Raw genomic sequence first — 20473 nt, forward strand, 5'->3', positions numbered from 1 at the left:
CTGTCCCGCGCCCAGCTTGATGACCTGTTGTCCCGCATCGGAGCGAGGAGCACCCTCGCCCTCATCCACCTAATCTGTCATTTTTGTTTTGATGATAAATGGAGCCAGCCTCCAAAAGTGATTAATCTGTCCTGTGATTTCTCTCTCTCTCTCGAACAACACTGTCCAGACACGAACTTATGCAGTATGTTGGTTGTCTTTACATTAATAATATTTCATATATCTAGATATGGAATAAATAGCATTCAATACAAAATGAATATGTCTCATATATTGAAATCAAGTTTTATGTGATAAAATATTTGCTTTGTTGTGCATTAGAACCAGTCATATTACAAAATAATTTATTGAAGCCTCCAGATACTTCACCACATGACAGCAGCATGCAGCTAGGCTCCGGATTGGTTAACGCGGCGCGAATTGAGCAGAAGTTCAGATTTTTCAACTCGGGCGGCAGACGCGAATTCGCGTCAAACGCGTGAATGCACAAATAGCACTAACTAAATCATTCGCGCATAACGCGCTTAACGCGCCAGCCGCTTAATTCGCGCCATTCGCGCAAACTTGACGCGCGAATGAGGCGAATTCGCGTCTACCGCGCCGCGCTCTACGCCTCATTCGCGCCGCAGGAATTTTTTACGCGCGTAACGCGTCTTTGCATTGACTTAACATTGAAATCACTCGCGCCTGACGCGCTATTCGCGTCCGGTGTGAACGCACCATTACAGGCAGCTGTCAAACTCACGCGCGTTGCTCAGCAACCGGGAGTGGCGCGAAAACAACTGACAGCTGGTTTTAGCGCTTTAAATGCGGTTTAAACGCCCCTTGGCGGTTGTAGGCTATAAATGATCATATATTATATAATCTTTTATTATGAAAAGAACACCCAAGACATCGGGATCGGCTTTCAGAAAACGAAGGAAGGAGGAGGAAGAAAAACGGGCCCAAAGCAGAGGTATGTAGACTATATCATCAAGCTCACAGCCAGTGGTTAAATTGGGCCGGTGCTCTCAGGGGCTCAGCCCCGGGCCGACACATAAGCCTGCAGTGGCGCAAAAAGTAGGTATACCGGTATGTGTAGCGGAGTAGGGGACCTGTGGGATATTCTGCGCACAGTGGGATGGTTGGAACTCAACTGGCATAATTCTTCGGTTAGAAAGAACTGCAGCTACTCCAGAGTGAACTTGTCCATTCTCAATATTTATTAAGCCACAAAGGTGCAAGTCGTAGACAGGTTTGCGTGGATATACATATAAAAGTGGTTTCTGTGAGAGAACAAAATAAGGATGATAAATATAAATTATAACATGATATGACAGAATATACACAAATAGTAGCCTACCTGTATACATATACATAGAGAGGTTAAAGTTGTATTAAGTTAAAGTAAACCGTATTGAAATATATATACTCTAAATGCAGACTGCAGCTAACAAGAGGTGTCAGATTACAAAGTGTGTGCGCTGCTCTAGCACTCCCGTACGCTCTTTGTACCATTATTAATATGCCGATAAGAAAAATATTTGAATCAACATGACAAGCAACTCCCTTTCCCATATGAATAAACATCGTTAACAAATATAACATGATGACTCAGTGCAGGCACGTGCAGAGGGGGGGGGCTTTGGGTGCTCGAGCACCTGCCCTTTTGCCCCTTGGTGCCCAAAGTGCCCTTTTGTCAAGGCAAAATTTCCTCTCCTTTTTTTTGTAATTAAAGGCCCTTTTGTGGATGCCTGCCCAATCTAACTATTAGTAAAATTAATGAATAATAATTTAGCCGTAAATATAATGACCCACATGATGACCTTTCACCTGACGAACTCCTCCGGGACGCGATATTTTTTTTCACAGGATGGTAGGGGAAGACTCATGAATATTCATTAGGGAACTCATGCCTGATTGGTCTGATGACCTACCCCCTAACCCCGCCCCTAAACCTACCCGTCACTGGGGGTCTGATGACCTACCCCTAACCCCGCCCCTAAACCTACCAGTCACTGGGGTTAAGACCAATCAGGGATGAGTTCCCTAATGAATATTCATGAGTCTTCCCCTACCATCCTGTGAAAAAAAATATCGCGTCCGGGACGATTCCTCACGCTGCACGCGCATTTTTTGATTTCGCGCGGCTACGCGCACTGCCAGAGGATATCTTCAACTCTGCGGCTGCTGGTAAGTGGTGTTTTATTCTCAGCGAAGTGATTTTGATGTTTGTTTACTTATTATTATTATTATTTTACAAGAACGACGTGAAGAGCATGCTGAGATGTTGTTTATATTGCTGTGTGTAGGCTGTAGAAGTAACGTTAGCTTGCTGTTTGAGGGAGAAAAGTTTCACGGGCGTCGAGGGGTCTGGTCTTTTTATGTTATTTGACTAAAAACTATTATTTTTACTTTAAACTATTATTATTATTATTATTACAGTATTTATTTAAAAAACGTATAGTGCCATACAAATTATCATCACAAATCTGGTAAGAGTTTAGGCTTATTATCACATACCGTTAGCTTACAAATATCTTATGTTTTGTGTGCAGAAGCCTCTGTGAACATCTCCCCTAGTACTATTATATAGGCTACTATTATTATATTATAGCGGCCTGGGCAGAATATAGCGGCTGGATGCTGCCGAATGAAACCTTTTGCGCATACATCAGACAAGTCTGAACAAGTTCGACTCGCGCATGCGTGCGGTGGGGAATTTTGTACACGCCCTCATAAGGTTTATGAGGAGTAGGCGCCCTCAAAAAGATGGGGGCTAAAATAGAAATAGCCCATTCGTTTTGTTTTGTTTTGTTTTGCTTAATCGGCTGCGCTGGGTTAGTGCTGGTGTAATGCATTGGTCCAAAAAAATGCATTGGTCAATCTCGCCTAGGGCAACCAAAGGGCTAGAGCCGGCCCTACTCTATGGGGTTCAGGTCAGGAGAGCTGACAGGCCAATTGAGCACAGAAATACCATGGTCAGTTAAACCATTTACCAGTGGTTTTGGCACTGTGAGCAGGTGCCAGGTCGTGCTGAAAAATGAAATCAGATGGAAGCATGAAGTGCTCCAAAATCTTCTGTTAGCTAGCTGCATTGACCCTGCCCTTGATAAAACACAGTGGACCAACACCAGCAGCTGACATGGCACCCCAGACCATCACTGACTGTGGGTACTTGACACTGGACTTCAGGCATTTTGGCATTTCCTTCTCCCCAGTCTTCCTCCAGACTCTGACACCTTGATTTCCGAATGACATGCAAAATTTGCTTTCATCCGAAAAAAGTACTTTGGACCACTGAGCAACAGTCCAGTGCTGCTTCTCTGTAGCCCAGGTCAAGCGCTTCTGCCACTGTTTCTGGTTCAAAAGGCTTCTGGTTCAAAAGGCTTGACCTGGGGAATACGGCACCTGTAGCACATTTCCTGCACACGCCTGTGCACGGTGGCTCTGGATGTTTCTACTCCAGACGCAGTCCACTGCTTCCGCAGGTCCCCCAAGGTCTGGAATCGGTCCTTCTCCACAATCTTCCTCAGGATCCGGTCACCTCTTCTCGTTTTGCAGCGTTTTTTGCCACACTTTTTCCTTCCCACAGACTTCCCACTGAGGTGCCTTGATACAGCACTCTGGGAACAGCCAATTTGTTCAGAAATTTCTTTCTGTGTCTTACCCTCTTGCTTGAGGGTGTCAATGATGGCCTTCTGGACAGCAGTCAGGTCGGCAGTCTTACTCATGATTGCGGTTTTGAGTAATGAAACAGGCTGGGAGTTTTTAAAAGCCTCAGGAATCTTTTGCAGGTGTTTAGAGTTAATTAGTTGATTCAGATGATTTGGTTAATAGCTCGTTTAGAGACTCTTTTCATGATATGCTAAGTTTTTGAGATAGGAATTTTGGGTTCTCTTACGAGAGGTTCTCTCGTATTGCGTAAGTTTAGCTTACGCTACGGGAAAGATTCATCTTCTCGAGATACTGAAGCCAAAAAATTATCCTTAATTTTGTATTCCTTGTCAACGCAGTGCAGCAGCTAGCAGACCTAGAGCAGGCCATCTCGCGTGCTCATTGGCTGCCCTGCGGGCAACTGCTGCAGCCTACCAGTGAGCCCGGCGTGACGTCACGCCCAATGAAGGGCGCCCGCGCCTTCATAGCGTCACAGCCCGCCAGAATGGGCGTGGCTTAGCGTATAACACTAGGGGCTGTAGGCTGAATTCCCTGATTTTCGTCTCTTCAGCGAGCTCTTCGCATCGCTGGATCTGAGAGAAGCCACCGCCGCCGTCGAACAGCGGACAGCCAGCTTAGGAGAGCGCTGAGGAAGCCGGCCGTCTTCGCCACCTTCAGCCATCCGTGCGAGCTACGCTATCCGGCGACGTATCCTTTACCTTGCTAAAACCTATTCTAAAAGAGCAGCGTGTGTCTTTTTTAAGACGCCTCGCACTTCCGGCTGTGAAGCGCTTCCGCTGTCGACCCTGCGGGCTCGACTCGAAGCCTTCAACACCCCCCGCCTCTCCTCACCGACGCGCAGCTGCCGCTCACGAGCCTCACTGCCGTCGCATCTGAGAATGAGGTCGAGGTACACGTACGAGCACGCGGCTAGCTCTCTTTACGTTACAAGAGAGCTACCCCGCCCTCGTGTCCCCGTTCGCGCGTCATGCAGAGCCCTCTCGAGCTCTCTGCATGACCCGGACGGGCATCATCTGTGTTACATGTAGGTCCCGTGCCCACTACTCGTGCGCGCGCCCTCGTACAAACACTGTTCCAGTTCTGCTCGACCACCGAGCACGCGGCTAGCTCTCTTTACGTTACAAGAGAGCTACCCCGCCCTCGCGTCCCCGTTCGCGCGTCATGCAGAGCCCTCTCGAGCTCTCTGCATGACCCGGACGGGCTTGCGCGCCGCCGTCGAAATGTCTCGCCATGTCAGTCCCCTTAGATAAGGCTACTGCAGTGGTGTATTTGGCAGCCAACGAGCCGGTAATGCAACCCGCTCGCCTGCACACATCCACCGTTCTCGCGGCGACCCAGAGAAATCTCAAGTAAGTATAATGTCAGATTAAGAATGTAAGTTACGTGCCCGCTCACGAGCGCTCACGCTTACTAACAGACACATCGCCTCCGAAAAGACGTGCGTGTTTAAGTTTATTCCCTGTCAGTCCCCTTCAAACAGGCTACTGCAGTGGTTCATTTAGCAGCCAACGAGCCGGTCTGTTGACCCTCTCGCCTGCACACAAACGCCGTTTTCACGGCGACCCAGAAAAATCTCAAAATGAGTAAAATGTCTGGTCCGGCTCATGCCGTCGGTGTTGTAAGTGTAATGAAAGTGCCCACGCCCCAGTGTTCACCACTACACATAAGCACTCCGAACCTCGCAGAGCACACTCTCATGAAGCGCAGAAAAGCCGCTCGAGTGTTGAATGTAAGAAATGTGTCCACAAGTCTGTGCCCACTATCTGCCCGCTCTGTTACACGATCAAGAAAGCAGGTTATGAATGTAAGTCTCGTGCCCGCCAGAGTGCGTTCACGCTTGCTAACACAAACCTCCCCCCGGGCTCCGCCCGCGCGTTTAAGCGTTATCACAAAACGCAAGGCATTAATAAAACATTCCCCATCCATTATGATCGGGGCGTCAAATACACTTGTAAGTCTAGTGCCCGCCCTCACGCTTACCGGAAGCTTTTCCACCCGGAGCGCTGCTCGCGTCAAAGAGTGAAAAAATAATGTTCCCCATCCCTTATGATTGGGACATCTCACATAAATCAGCCGGTCTCGGCTTTCAGCGAGCAGCCATTGCCCAGGACCGAGAGCGCGCGCGCCGCGCTTTCGGCTAAGGGGTCAGTTTCACAAAAGAAAGCAGGTTATGGATGTAAGTCTCGTGCCCGCCAGAGTGCGTTCACGCTTGCTAACACAAACCTCCCCCCGGGCTCCGCCCGCGCGTTTTAAGTGTTATCACAAAACGCAGGGCATTAATAAAACGCTCCCCATCCATTATGATCGGGGCGTCAAATACACTTGTAAGTCTCGTGCCCGCGCACACGCGCTCACGCTTACAGGAAGCTTTTCAGCCGGGAGCGCTGCTCGCGCGTCAAAAAGTGAAAAAAAAAAAAAAGAATGTTCCCCATCCCTTATGATTGGGACATCTCATATAAATCAGACGGTCTCGGCTTACAGCGAGCAGCCATTGCCCAGAACCGAGAGCGCGCGCGCCGCGCTTTCGGCTCCGGGTCAGTTTCACAAAAGAAAGCAGGTTATGAATGTAAGTCTCGTGCCCGCCTGAGTGCGTTCACGCTTGCTAACACTAACCTCCCCCCGGGCTGCGCCTGCGCGTTTAAGTGTTATCACAAAACGCAGGGCATTAATAAAACGCTCCCCATCCATTATGATCGGGGCATCAAATACACTTGTAAGTCTCGTGCCCGCGCACACGCGCTCACGCTTACAGGAAGCTTTCCCGCCCGGAGCGCTGCTCGTGCGTCAAAAAAATGACAAAAGACTGTTCCCCATCCCTTATGATTGGGACATCTCACATAAATCAGCCGGTTTCGGCTTTTCAGCGAGCAGCCATTGCCCAGAACCGAGAGCGCGCACACCGCGCTTTCGGCTCCGGTTCAGTTTCACAAGCCCGCAAATGGCGATTTTCCCCCCTAGCGGCTCACATAGCTGCGTGGGAAACTATCCCAGGGATTTCAGAATGGGTGTTGAGCACAATAAAGCAGGGCTATACACTTCAATTCATTCGCCGTCCCCCGCGCTTTCAAGCCCGGACCGCGACGATTGTGAATGCGTAAGTAGCACACCTACTTCACGCAGAAATAGCAAAGCTGCTGTGCAAAGGGGCTATAGAAAAGGTACCGCCTTCTCTGAGCGAGTCAGGCTTTTACAGCCGATATTTTCTCGGACCCAAGAAAGACGGAGCCTTCAGACCTATCCTAGATCTGAGATATTTGAACTAAGTGCTTGCGAAAAGACCGTTCAAAATGCTTACGACCAGGAAAATCCTCACGCACGTTCGCCCGAGGGACTGGTTTATTTCTCTAGATCTGAAGGATGCCTATTTTCAGATTCAGATAGTACCCCGTCACAGGCAATTTTTGAGATTCGCCTTCGACGGTCAGGTATATCATTACACCGTCCTGCCGTTCGGCCTGTCCCTGGCACCCTGTACATTTACGAAGTGCATGGACGCGGCGCTCGCCCCCCTGAGAAGTCAGGGGCTGCGAATAATGAACTATCTGGATGATTGGCTGATATTGGCACAGTCAGAGACAGAACTGCTATCTCACAGAACAGTGCTTCTCAGTCATCTGGAAAGCTTGGGTCTCACGATCAACTGGACCAAGAGCTCATTACTGCCCAGCCAGTCAATTTCCTTTTAGGAATAGCACTGGACTCGGTGACCATGACGGCTCGTTTATCGACACAGCGCGCGCGCCGTGTTCGCCACCTAGCCGCATCTTTCCAGAAGGGCAGCTTTCTCCCTTTGAAAACATTTCAAAGGATGTTGGGCTGTATGGCATCAGCTGCAGCGGTGCTCCAGCTGGGCCTACTGCGCATGCGCCCGCTCCAACGCTGGTTGAATGCTCGCGTGTCCCGCCGGGTGTCTGGCGGCCAGAAAATCAGAGTGACTCAGGCCTGCATAGCAGCTCTGCAGCCCTGGTTAGTGGCCGACTGGTACCAGCAGGGAGTAATGATGGGAACCATCTCTTAACGTAAAGTCATCTCGTCAGACGCGTCCAACTCGGGTTGGGGTGCACTGTTCGAGGGCAGACCGGCCTTTGGCCAGTGGTCAGACCAGGAGAAGGGTTTTCACATAAACTGTCTGGAAATGATAGCGGTCGAGAACGCGCTGAAGTGCTTCCTCCCGTTCATACAGGACCAGCATGTTCTTGTCCGCTCGGACAACATGTCTGTGGTATCCTATGTAAACCATCAGGGCGGTGTCAGATCCAGAAATCTCTGCAATCTGACGGAACGCCTCCTTATTTGGTCTCCGATGCACCTGCGCTCGCTGAGGGCGGCGCATGTGCCTGGCCATTTGAACGACGGCCCAGACAAACTGTCCAGGGACAACGTTCCCCCAGGGGAATGATCCCTGCACCCCAAACGGTCCAGAAACTGTGGCGCCTATTCGGCAGAGCGGAAGTCGACCTATTTGTGTCAAAAGACAACGCTCAATGCCCGACGGTCTGTTCGAAGGATGAGGATGCGCTGGCCCAGGTTTGGCCCAGCCTCCCGCTATAAGCTTTCCCTCCGGTCTATCTGTTGCCACAGGTGATCAAGAGAATCAGGGAAACGCGCCACTCGGTGCTCCTCATAGCCCCGCGTTGGGAGAATCAGATTTGGTTCCCGGAACTAGCAGGGCTGTCACATACAGCTCCGTGGCCGAATCCGGTGAGGGCAGATCTCCTCTCTCAGGCTCGCGGCACGATCTGGCATCCCAATCCAGAGCGCTGGTCTCTGCATTTATGGTTGATCAACGGGTACTCGTTGCCCTGCCAGAAGGAGTGATGAACACGATCACGCAGTCTAGAGCCCCTTCCACGAGAAGGCTCTACGCGTCTAAATGGTCGGTGTTCTCTGGATGGTGCACCGACAGAGATCTGGAACCGCGGACATGCGGGGTGGCGCATCTGCTCACCTTCCTACAAGAGCTGTTGGATAAGGGAAGTTCCCCATCCACGCTCAATGTATACGTGGCGGCCGTGGCAGCGTTCGCAGAATCGACGCACGGCCAGTCATTGGTAAGACACGAGTTGGCCATCCGCTTCCTTAGAGGAGCTAGAAGGATGAATCCGCCGCGACCCCCGTCGGTTCCCATGTGGGATCTTTCATTGGTCCTCGAGGCCCTGAAAGCTTTTCCATTTGAACGACTAGACACCGTGGGGTTGAAATATCTATCACTGAAAACCGTCTTTCTGACTGCACTGTCGTCAGTAAAACGTGTAGGGGACCTGCATGTGCTGTCTGTCAGCGCGTCGTGTCTTGAGTTCGACCGAATGACTCTAAAGTCATCCTCAGACCTAGACATGGCTATGTCCCTAAAGTGATGGGCACTCCATTCAGAGCGCAAGTTATTTCGTTGTCAGCTCTCCCAGCATCTGACAGCGAAGGTGATGTGAATCTCCTCTGCCCTGTCAGAGCGCTGAGGTTTTACATTACGCGCTCCGCCTCCTTCAGGCGTTCGGAACAGCTTTTTGTTTCGTTGGTGGGCGCACCAAGGGTCTCGCCTCCTCGAAACAGAGCCTGTCCAGATGGATAGTAGACGCTATAGCGGCCGCTTACGCGTCAAAAGGTCTGCAATGCCCTCTGGGCATCAGGGCTCATTCCACGAGAGGTGTGGCCTCTTCGTGGGCATGGTCCAGTGGAATTTCTATCCATGACATATGTGTAGCGGCGGGCTGGAGCTCCCCGTCTACCTTTGTCAGGTTTTATAACCTAGAAGTTCCTGCCTTGCAGGCTAAACTGTTGTCAGTCTGAAGGAGAGGTGTATTCTGCCCAGATCTCCTGCTCAGATCACTCTCACATGACTCAGCTCTCCTGGTTGAGCTGCACTAAGTAGGGTATGTGCCATGTGCCTATACAGACCGGCGCGCTGCTCTGTATTCCCTATGTGTGCTTATGTACAAGTGATGGCCCGCGTGGCTGGCCACCTTATTTTTTCCACTTATGGGGTCCCCCTGAAAGCTCGGGGTCTCATGTGGATGCTTGGCGTGCACGGCGTTGACAAAGTGTTCCCGTAGCGTAAGCTAAACTTACGCAATACGAGAGAACCTCTCGTAAGAGAACGATACTCGGTTACTAACGTAACCTCGGTTCTCTCTAGAGAGGGAACGAGTATTGCGCAACCGGCCGTGCTCGCGCCACGAGCGACTTCGCTTCAGTCGACGAAAACCAGGGAATTCAGCCTACAGCCCCTAGTGTTATACGCTAGGCCACGCCCATTCTGGCGGGCTGTGACGCTATGAAGGCGCGGGCGCCCTTCATTGGGCGTGACGTCACGCCGGGCTCACTGGTAGGCTGCAGCAGTTGCCCGCAGGGCAGCCAATGAGCACGCGAGATGGCCTGCTCTAGGTCTGCTAGCTGCTGCACTGCGTTGACAAGGAATACAAAATTAAGGATAATTTTTTGGCTTCAGTATCTCGAGAAGATGAATCTTTCCCGTAGCGTAAGCTAAACTTACGCAATACTCGTTCCCTCTCTAGAGAGAACCGAGGTTACGTTAGTAACCGAGTATCGTTTTCATGAGCTGTATGCCCAAATCATCAGTATTAAAACAATAAAAGACCTGAAATATTTCAGTTGGTGTGCAATGAATCTAAAATATATGAAAGTTTAATTTTTATCATTACATTATGGAAAATAATGAACTTTATCTCAATATGCTTATTTTTTTAGAAGAACCTGTATATATATATATATCAATTATTTTAAATATATTATAATAGGTATAAATATTTAATTTATACAGTGAAAACTGACTTTTATTTTGACATTTGATTATTTAGTGTCTGTTGTTAAATAAACCTTATGTAGGCCTTCCTGAAACCCTAAACCCTGTGGTTTACTCTGATGTTAAAATAACACTTCTTATACTACAGTAAAACACTGTTCACATTCAGAAGTTGTAGGGATGTTTTATTGTCAATAATAATATTAATAATAACAATAATAATAATAATAATATTGTCAGTAATTCAAAACCCACACAGAATATTTGTGGAACAGTTCCCAAAGGAACGAGCAAAACTGGGAACATGGTGAGGGAACGTTTTGCTGGGATCAGTCAGTCAGTCAGTTCACTGTCCACTACCGGGGGAACCACATGTGGAGAGCACCTATAGTGCGCCACTAATAAGTGTCTCACCAGAAATAAACCCTACATACTGTAGTTCCAGGAAGAAACGTTTTTTTATTATTTCTTTTTATTATTCATATATTCGTAGAACATTAACAGAAAGGTATTCATAATTTAAAGTTTTACAAACAAAACTGAGCTTACATACAATTATCACAACAATATATACATACCATTCCCAACAGTAAGTTGAAGACAAAGTAAAAAAAAAAAAAAAAAAAAAAAAAAAAAAAAATATATATATATATATATATATATATATATTATATAAAGTAAGGGAGTAGGAAGTTTTTTCTAAATTATAAAACCAAATTCTTCCACTAATACACTGCTTTGGGGCTTTTCATCTCTCTCAATGTCTCCAAATATATTATAAATTCCTCCTTAAAAAGTGTTCAACTGCTACTATCTCCAACTTGCATATTTTACATAAATTGGAATCCCCAACATTAAATCTAATTCTTAAATCCGTTTGCAGGGTATATATGATTCAGAATTTTAAAGTGCACCTCTTTATATTTTGGATTAATGTGAAATAAAAGAAAATTAGTTGTAATTTTGTACACTTCTTTCTTCTCATATGACGAAATATATAATTTCTCAATACCAGTCCTGGGAAACATTGATCTACTAAACAGTCTCTCAAAAATTGTTAGAACATTTTCTGTCACCAAAGGTTACATTTTCTATAATAAGTTCTTGTAGTTTAGGTATTATCATTGAATATTTCAAATGTTCACTTACTAATTTAATCATCGGTAATGGAATATTCTTGATAATTTTTTCATACATTTTAGAGGAGCAGCCTAGATTGTATTTACCACAAAAAGCATCAGTATATTCCCAATATTGTCCACCACATGTGTTAGTGACCTCATGTCTTATATTGTTCCAGATTGACATGTAATGAGGACTAAAATTATGCTTGAAAATCAATTTCCAGTATAATAATACTTGTTGATGGAAAGCAAAAAGTTTTACAGGGAGTTTGGAAAGTTCAAAGTCACATTGCAGCAGAAAACTTATGCCAGCACAGTTTTTGAATACAGCAGAATCTTAAGACTTATCGTTAATGAAAGACTGTAACCATCTAAGTTTAATGACACCATTCATAATATCAAAGTCAGTCGTTTTAAGACCTTCTTCATAATCACTTTTACGTATATAATGACTCTCCATTTTCCATATAAAATCAAAGTTTAATTTGTTAATTGCCTTTATCTTTTTTGCTTAAACTGCTAAACAAGATAAACACGGATAGATAAATCTAGAAAGATTCTCTACTTTCGTCAATGAAATTCTTCCAAAAATGTCTCTCTGCAGCCAAGTCTTCATTATTAATTTACAATTTTCCAAAGTTTTATCAATATTTAAATGTTCTAAATTATCCATCATCTTAGATAACCAGATACCTAAATATTTAACTTCATTTTTAACTGGGATATTGTATAATGTTAAATTAGGATGATCACGAATGGCCAATAGCTTGCATTTTGACATGTTGAAGCTTCTTAAAAAATACTTCAGCCGTTCATTTCTTAAAAAAAGAGTAGTGTCGTCAGCAAATTGACTGAGAATAAAATGATTTCCTTCTAGATCAATGCCAGATATGGTTCCCATTTTGAGTAAAATAGACAACATTTCTGCTACCATAATAAATAATAAAGGTGAAAATCCACATCCTTGCCTGATGTCTCTTCTAACCTCGAATCTTGGACATGAATCTTGAGTAAGAGCTAAAGAGCTGTTTATGTCTTTATAAAGCAGTCCAACAATACTAATACATTTAGTACCAAAACCAAAGTGTTTAAGAGTTTGAAAATAAAAGAATGCTCCACCATTTCAAAGGCCTTATAGAAATCCCAAAATAAAATTAAACCATTTTCTTCAATTAGATTACCATATTTAATCAAATCAAAAACTAACCCTTATATTAATATGAATTGACCTATCCTTTAAGAATCCTGATTGCGTCACACTAATAATTTGTGATATACCTGTTTTTTTTTAAATCTAGAAGCCAGTCCTTTAGTTAACAGTTTGTAATCTGTATTTAGTAGTGTTATGGAGTGTAAGGGCGTAAGCTCTTGTTTCATATTTGGCAATAATTCGTTATTATTTATACAATCGTGTAAGGCTTCAAATAAAATATATTTTTATAATTTAGATATTTTAACACTCACAGTGATCTCACCATGTGGTCACAACGTGAGTCAATGTGAGTCAATGTGAGTCCCAGTGAGCTAAAAGTGTAACTCACAGCGCACTCACTGTGTGCTCATACTATGATCTCAATATGAGCTCATCCCAGCTAGAAATGTTATTGTTCTATGAATGTTTTTGAGAGAATTATGTTATGTTCTTGTAATGTTTCCTGTAGATAGTTTTATTTTTGTTACCAGAATGTTCTCCTAAAAGGTAGGATAACACTATCTAAAAACATTTTAAACATGTTTAGTGCTAAAATTAATAGAACATTATCCCCTAATATTCTAAAGTTTTAGCTGGAAGTTTCCCAGCAGACACAGGACTAATCCTCTTAAAAGAGGTTTAGATGTTGAAGTTTGTTTGAAAGTAATAGTTTGGTTTGCTCATCGTTATTGTGATCAGTGTTTGTTTTAGTTGGGCTCTTTGGCCTACACTATTTGATGTTAGATTTTGTCTGCTGTTAGTGTTTATTACAGCAAAAGAAAATGTGTTCAAGTATGCTGGGTACTTGTTGATAAATATATTATCATAATGTAGGGGTATGATTTCACCCAGGGACAACATTTCTGTTATCAATTTTACATTACCATAACAATCTAGAGTTTCTACAGCATGAGATCTGCAATGTTTTAAGCCAAAAATTATGAGTATTTAATACAAAAAACAAAAACTTTACATAAGTTTTAAAAACCCTTTAATGAGACAAACACAAACCTCAAGAATCAGCGCGTGAATCACAATAACGGTGACATGCTTCATGCCACAATGCATTCTGGGTGCATCATACAAAACTCAGTGGCTCCCAGAATGCATTGCGGCATGAAGCACGTCACCGTTATTGTGATTCATGCACTGATTCTTCAGGTTTGAGTGTGTCTACAAGAAACAAAAGTAAATATTGTTTTTTATACACTTATTTTATTAAAAATTTGTCATCCTGTAGAAACATTACTATAATCACTTATGTGAAACACCTATTAAACTCTAAAAAAGATCAACTGATCAGAGTACTACATGATGATTATATCATCAAGTAGTTGACATCATCTGATCACATTTTCTCTTAAAGGGACAATGTGTAGATTTTTAAGTATTTTATTATCTAAATTCAATATTTTCATTCATAAATATGTCATCAATGGTGAACAAATACCCCTGCCAATGATCTGACTTATCCTCGTAAACAGAGAATTCATTATCTTTATATACATGTGACGGGTAGGTCCACGGAGGCTTCCAGGTCGTTCCGCCATCTTAAAAACTATAATAGCAGAGAGGGTCAAAAAGTACTAGGCCAACGCGTTTTCGTTCAGAGCCAGCTTCACGTGACTGAAAGAAACGGACAAGAAGATTTGAGAGACGCTTGTCAATGCCCCGGCAAGTTTAAAAGGCTGCACTGCACGGTTATTTATAATGGAGGACCATACTTATGTGGAGCCAAAGGACCGGAGATTGCAAAAAACAAGGTTTAATGTCGGGATAGCTTTTTCCAGGTGGAAAGAGTTAATGCAGGAGAAAGCTTTCAAAAGAGACGCTGAACTTGCTTTCTTCTCAACAGGTAACGTTAAGTTAATGTTACGGTCGAAATTACAAGCTTCTCTGCCTTTGGAAACTTTCAATTCTATCAAACATCCGTTTGTTCGTTGAGTCAAGTTGCAGTTTGTTTGAAATAACGGTTCCACTTTATTTCGATAGTCACTTTAGACATTCTACTAACTATAAGTAACTTTTCAACTACATGTCAACTAACTGTCATTAGAGTATTAGTAGGCTGTAGTAGACTGTCACTAGACTGTTAGGTTAGGGTTAGGTGTTAGGGTTCGGGTTAGGAGAACAAGTTAACTTGTAGTTTATAACGGCCACCTAGTGTTAAGTGCTGTTCATGACATGAATGTTGATATGCCTTTAAGATGACTTCTTCTGTGGCATACGTTATTGTATCTGTGCTGTTCTTATGTGAGTGCACACGCAGAGTGAGAGTGAGAATGCTCGCGCAAATAGGAAGATGACCGCTCTATTGCTGACTGCTGTTTATTTCATTTTGTTAACTTCTACTTTGATTTGTAACGTGTTTCAGAGTGTTTTCTTTTTCCCTGTTAACATTCGCTCTTTGACATGTATGTGAAGAGTGTGCTTAACTGAAAGGAGACAACTACAAAGGACTGGTGGAACTACCAGTTCGGTTGCACTGTCTTTCCTATTCTTCTTCTGGACAGACTTCAAACTCTCTGACAGACGTTACAAGTTGCTATGTTACTTATAGTCAGTAGAATATCTGTTGGGGGACCAACAAAATAAAGTGTTAGCAGATATTAAGCAGACAGTCTACTAATACTCTAATGACAGTTAGTTGACATGTAGCTGCAAAGTTATTTATAGTTAGTTGAATGTTTAAAGTGGACTATCGAAATAAAGTGTTACCAAAATAACAAACCTGTTCACCCGAAGGAAAACTCGATGAAGTGCTATTCGAAGACATCCTGTCATAGCTTTTTGGTACATAACAGCTACCGTAATTGGAACACGCATTGGAAAAAGCGAGGCGCTCTCGATCATTTTTAACATGTTTTAAAAATTCGGGGAGTCTGCCCGATTTTCACCAGCGTATAGGCTTCCCCTATTGCCAAATCATGCACAACCACGTCACAGGCTAGATCGATGGGACTATAGCTACAGTGGCAGCAACCATACAGCGTGCGCATACACTGTCACACACACACACACACACACACACACACACACACACACACACACACACACACACACACACACACACACACACACACACACACACACACACACACACACACACACACACACACACACTCTTACTCTCTCTCTCTCACTCTCTCTCTCTCTCTCTCTCTCTCTCTCTCTCTCTCTCTTTATGTTGAAAGGTATGCTCTGCTTTTCAATAAATCATTTGCACATACATTTCTGTCATTTTTCTATCTGAAGCTATAGTTGCTTGCAACATTAAAAGCTCCGGTCTCTGTGTTTAGCACAAAAGTTGACGTGATTGCTGCCGACTCGAGATAAAATTTGTGCAGGACAGTCGAGCCGTATACCAACTGCTTTGACGTGATTATCAAGTTAACAGACTCGTAACGTGTGCAATTGCTCACAACCTCCCGAGTGTCCGAACTCACACCGTGTACGCCCGCCTTTATTGTTCTTGCCATAACACACAGGTACAGCAGCCAGAGAAAAACTAATGTTAAAACAAGTCAAACTGATCAACCAAATCAAACACTGATCACCATAATGGTGATACAATCATAAAACCAAACTATTTTTTATCAATAAATCATCACTATCTAAACCTCTGTTAATCTCAATAAGGACTTTTGTACACATATGACGGAAGTTAATCTGGTTAGTAATAAGTGAAGCTGGTAAAGCTGTTTGTGGAGTTGTTTAATGATGTTGGAGTCTGACATCAAACAAATGTTTAGACTTCAACCCAATTTTCATTTTCAACCAAAATTTTACGTCTGAGTGATGTTGGAGTCCACGTCCGATAACATTTCTAGCTGGGGTGAGCTCACTTTGTGGCCATAACATCAGCACACAGTGAGTGCGCTGTGAGTTACACTTTTAGCTCACTGTGACTCACATTGTGATCATATGGAGAGATCACTATGAGATCAACGTGTTGACTGGGTTAGAGGGCTCAATCATAATGAATTAACTTTTAACTACTTACCAAATTCAGCTCATGATTTATTTTAAACTTACTATCAAATGCACATGATGTACTAACACAACAAGTATGCAGCCCAGTTAAGTTGTTGTGTGACTTTTCCAGAAGTCAGAGAACGGAGGTGCAATAAAGAGGCAGTTTGATTTGGTTTATCCATAACTGTTAATGAATGCATTAACTATCAAACATGTATAACATGTAGTTAAGGCTGCCGTTATTCATGCACGAATCCATCATGACTCCAGTCGTAGTTCAAGATAACTCTTCAGTGGTTCATGATTAGGTTCTGCTTTCAATTATCATTAGTTCATGTTGAATTAAGTATTAATCCAATTATTAGTACATGATTATTCATATACCCTTATTGTAAAGTGTTACCCTTTTTTCCTCACTTAAAGCAAACAACACACTCTCCAGAATATCAAATCACTGACACACTCTTAATATGAAGATCATTCTTCATCATCAGATGTTTGAGTGACACTATGTCCAGTATCAGGAATAATACAGTATGATCTGTGTGTATCAATACACAACTCTGAGATCACAACGTGAATGTGTGCAAGAATAAACTGAGCATGTTCAAATTAACTCTTTCCAGACTAATTCCACTAAATGTATTTAGAGAAAATACAGATTTCTTTACCTGTGAGAAGTGAAGAGACAATGATCAGTCCCAGCAGACACAGATCACACTTATAAGACATTTCTGTTTCTGTCAGTCTTTCTCTTCATTATATATAGTTACAGCTCTTTCTCTTCATTATATATAGTTACAGCTCCTCCTTTAAACATCATCAGCTCCTCCTCTACATTATATATAGTTACAGCTCTTCCTTTAAACATCATCAGCTCCTCCTCTGGTTGGTAACTTCCTCTGTTCTGATAAACTGAGTGTTTAGTCCTGGACCGGAGGTGACATTCAGGCCAAGATCCCTTGCTATTTGTGTGTTTGTGTGTGTGTGTGTGTGTGTGTGTGTGTGTGTGTGTGTGTGTGTGTGTGTGTGTGTGTGTGTGTGTGTGTGTGTGTGTGTGTGTGTGTGTGTGTGTGTGTGTTGCACTGAGGGAGAGGATGCTGGCGTGGCTTGTTAACCACTTTTCTCTAACCGAAAATTCTCTACAGTGCAACAGTTGTTGTTACGGCCTATAGTATAACGTTTACCGACCAGTATTAGCCTACGTTTCAGTAAGTTGTACTAGTGTCACTGCTCACTATTAAACATTGTGGATTTGGATGAAATGCCCCACCTCAAACTATTGAGACTTTTAAAAAAGGAATAAAAAACATTTATTTTTAGGAGAACTTATGACTTTTAACTACCATGTCTATTTGTATTTCATATTGATCTTTTTTTACCATGTGTAACAGGGTTAAAAAGAATATTTAATTTAAAGAGTTTTGATGTGAATTCCATAAAATAAGGCATTTGGTTGTATTCATTGTTCAAAGGCTTCCCTCCTGTGGCTATTTATGGTACTGCAGACTTTTTCTATTCAGAAGGTATGTTGCTTTTGTGTTTATTTTGTTAGAAATGTTAACTTATGGTATTTAGCAATTGATCATCCTGTACTGCACTGTGTTATTAATTACAGGTATATTGTTACAGTTTTGATGTTGTAATATGAGTTTGCCTGTATTAAACAGATTGGAGTGTCGCTGCTGTGGTCTTATGAATGTCTGCTGCAGTAGTTTCTCTTCAGCCAAAGTGATTTGTATTTTTTTGTATTCAAAAGATAAAGTCAAGTGCAAAGAAGCCCACGTGTGAGTGTGTCTTTTTATGATCTTAACTGTAGCACTTTGAGATTTTCCCTAAATGTAAGGTGCATTACAAATTGAATCTATTGTTATTATTATTGTGTGTGCACCATGAAGCTTGTATTAGGCTACAAAGTTTTTGCTTGTGAAACCACAAGTTCCAAAAGAGTTGCATTGACAAATGCGTCAAGATCACACTTCATCTATATATACACAGCAAAAACTCCAGTGTAAAATTAACTCTCCTGTGAAAGTTTTTTAGATCACCCTCAAAAGTGTTACAATAAGGGTACATTAAAATGTCAAGGGTCGTGAGACTAAACTAAACGACCGAGAGAAATATATGTCTACTATCTCAGATTTAACGTTTGATCTGTACATCTGCATCAGGGAATAAAATAATCTCGCTCACGATAGAGAAAGCTGTGGAAAACTTATATGTACAAAAGTAACTGTGAAGACTTCATTAGCCGCGTTTCCACTGTCGGGCCAGGGCCGGGCCAGGGCTAACAGCGAGCCGAGCCGAGCCAGTGGCCTCAGGCCTTAAGCACTGGGCTTGCTTTTTCACTGCCGGGCCAGTAGCCCCGCAACACTGCCCTAAACACCGTCCCTAACACGCCTTTCTGGATCAAACGTTATATAACCCAACCCATTTCAGCGGGTATTATGAATTTATGTACTTTTTAAGTTAGGAAGAAATGAAAATTGAAAATTTTTTAAGACACCGTTATGGTGATCAGTGTGTGCTTTAGTTGGGTTCTTGACCCTCAAATCATTAATTTTAGATTTTGTTTGGCTGTTGTATCTGAGCTATAACTCCCAGATGAACAAAGAGAAAATGTGATCAAGTCGTGTTGATTATGTTTTGACATAATCATAATTTACTTGAATCATTAAACTCATTTGGAATCTAATCTCAGACTTAAATGTATATTGTTGATTTTAGCAGCCTGTGATTCTACAGCAAATGATTTCCAGCATTTTCAATATAAACCAAAATATTTCTTGAAAGTTGTTCTGATCAAAAGACTTTTTAAAAAATTATTTTATGTAGACACACTGACATCAATAATCAGCCTGTGAATTTCAACAATGGTGACAATAATAAAGCATGTTGCAGGGCATTCTGGGTGCTACCAATCAAAACTCATTCATGGCTCCCATCATGCATTGCGGTATGAATAAATTATGATCCGAATTGTTTTACTAATGTCCTTTCCCTAATTGAATATTCTGTTTGTCACCATTGTTGAGATTCATACACTGATTCTTGATGTCTGTGTGTGCCTAAAAGAAAGATTTGTTTCATCAGAAAAACTTTTAAGAAATCCTTATGATTACAAATTTCTGGATTTTAGTCTGTAGAATCACAGGCTGATGTAATCAACAATATACATTTAAGTCAGCAATTAGACTTTAAATGAGTTCAGGTTAAATTATGATTATGTCAAAACATAACCAACACCACCTGCTCAACTTTTCTCTTTGTTCATCTGGCAGTTTTAACTCAGATACAACAGAGAAACATAATCTAGACCCCAACTAAAGCAAACCCTGATCACCATAACGGTGTCTTATTTTTTTTATTTTCTCCTTCAGTGATTCTGTTTGTTAACATCAGATGTCTTCAATAATGGTCAATCATCACTCAATGAATCACTTAATGAGCTCATTAACTTTAACAGTCTTGATTGTTAATTTAACATTCATATTTGAACACTTTAACACTCTTGAGTCTGGAGCCAAATAGACTCCCAGGAGAGTTAATTTAACACTGGAGTTTTTGCTGTGTTATTATGATTTAATCTCAGTAAATTGACTTACAAAACTTTTATTTCCTTTATTTCAAGGCTACTTAAATATAGTGATAAGTTAAAATCTACCTTAAATGATTAAGGTATCCTTAAAACCTTAAAAAAAACTAAATCATTTTTACAAAAAAAAATTACTTGGCAGAGGCTGTCTTTTGATATTGCACCTTAAC

The 20473-nt window shown here is 42.6% G+C and overlaps 1 protein-coding gene and 1 pseudogene across 2 annotated transcripts in view; one reads left to right on the forward strand and one right to left on the reverse strand.

Annotated features, from left to right (window-relative positions):
* Positions 1-17473, reverse strand: part of LOC143746121 (uncharacterized) — a 39257-nt gene extending 21784 nt beyond the window's left edge. The window contains exon 1 of the mRNA XM_077237888.1: positions 17380-17473. Within this exon, the coding sequence (XP_077094003.1) occupies positions 17380-17440 (61 nt within the window). The 5' untranslated portion in view covers positions 17441-17473. The remainder of the gene's footprint in view (positions 1-17379) is intronic.
* LOC143746052 (uncharacterized) overlaps positions 1-20473 on the forward strand; it is a 257996-nt pseudogene that overhangs the window by 108203 nt on the left and 129320 nt on the right. The gene's annotated exons all lie outside the window — the stretch shown is intronic.

Source organism: Siphateles boraxobius, unplaced genomic scaffold (genome assembly GCF_051911475.1).
Source record: "Siphateles boraxobius isolate OS27281-9 unplaced genomic scaffold, OSU_SipBor_1 21, whole genome shotgun sequence".
Taxonomy (NCBI): Eukaryota; Metazoa; Chordata; class Actinopteri; order Cypriniformes; family Leuciscidae; genus Siphateles; species Siphateles boraxobius.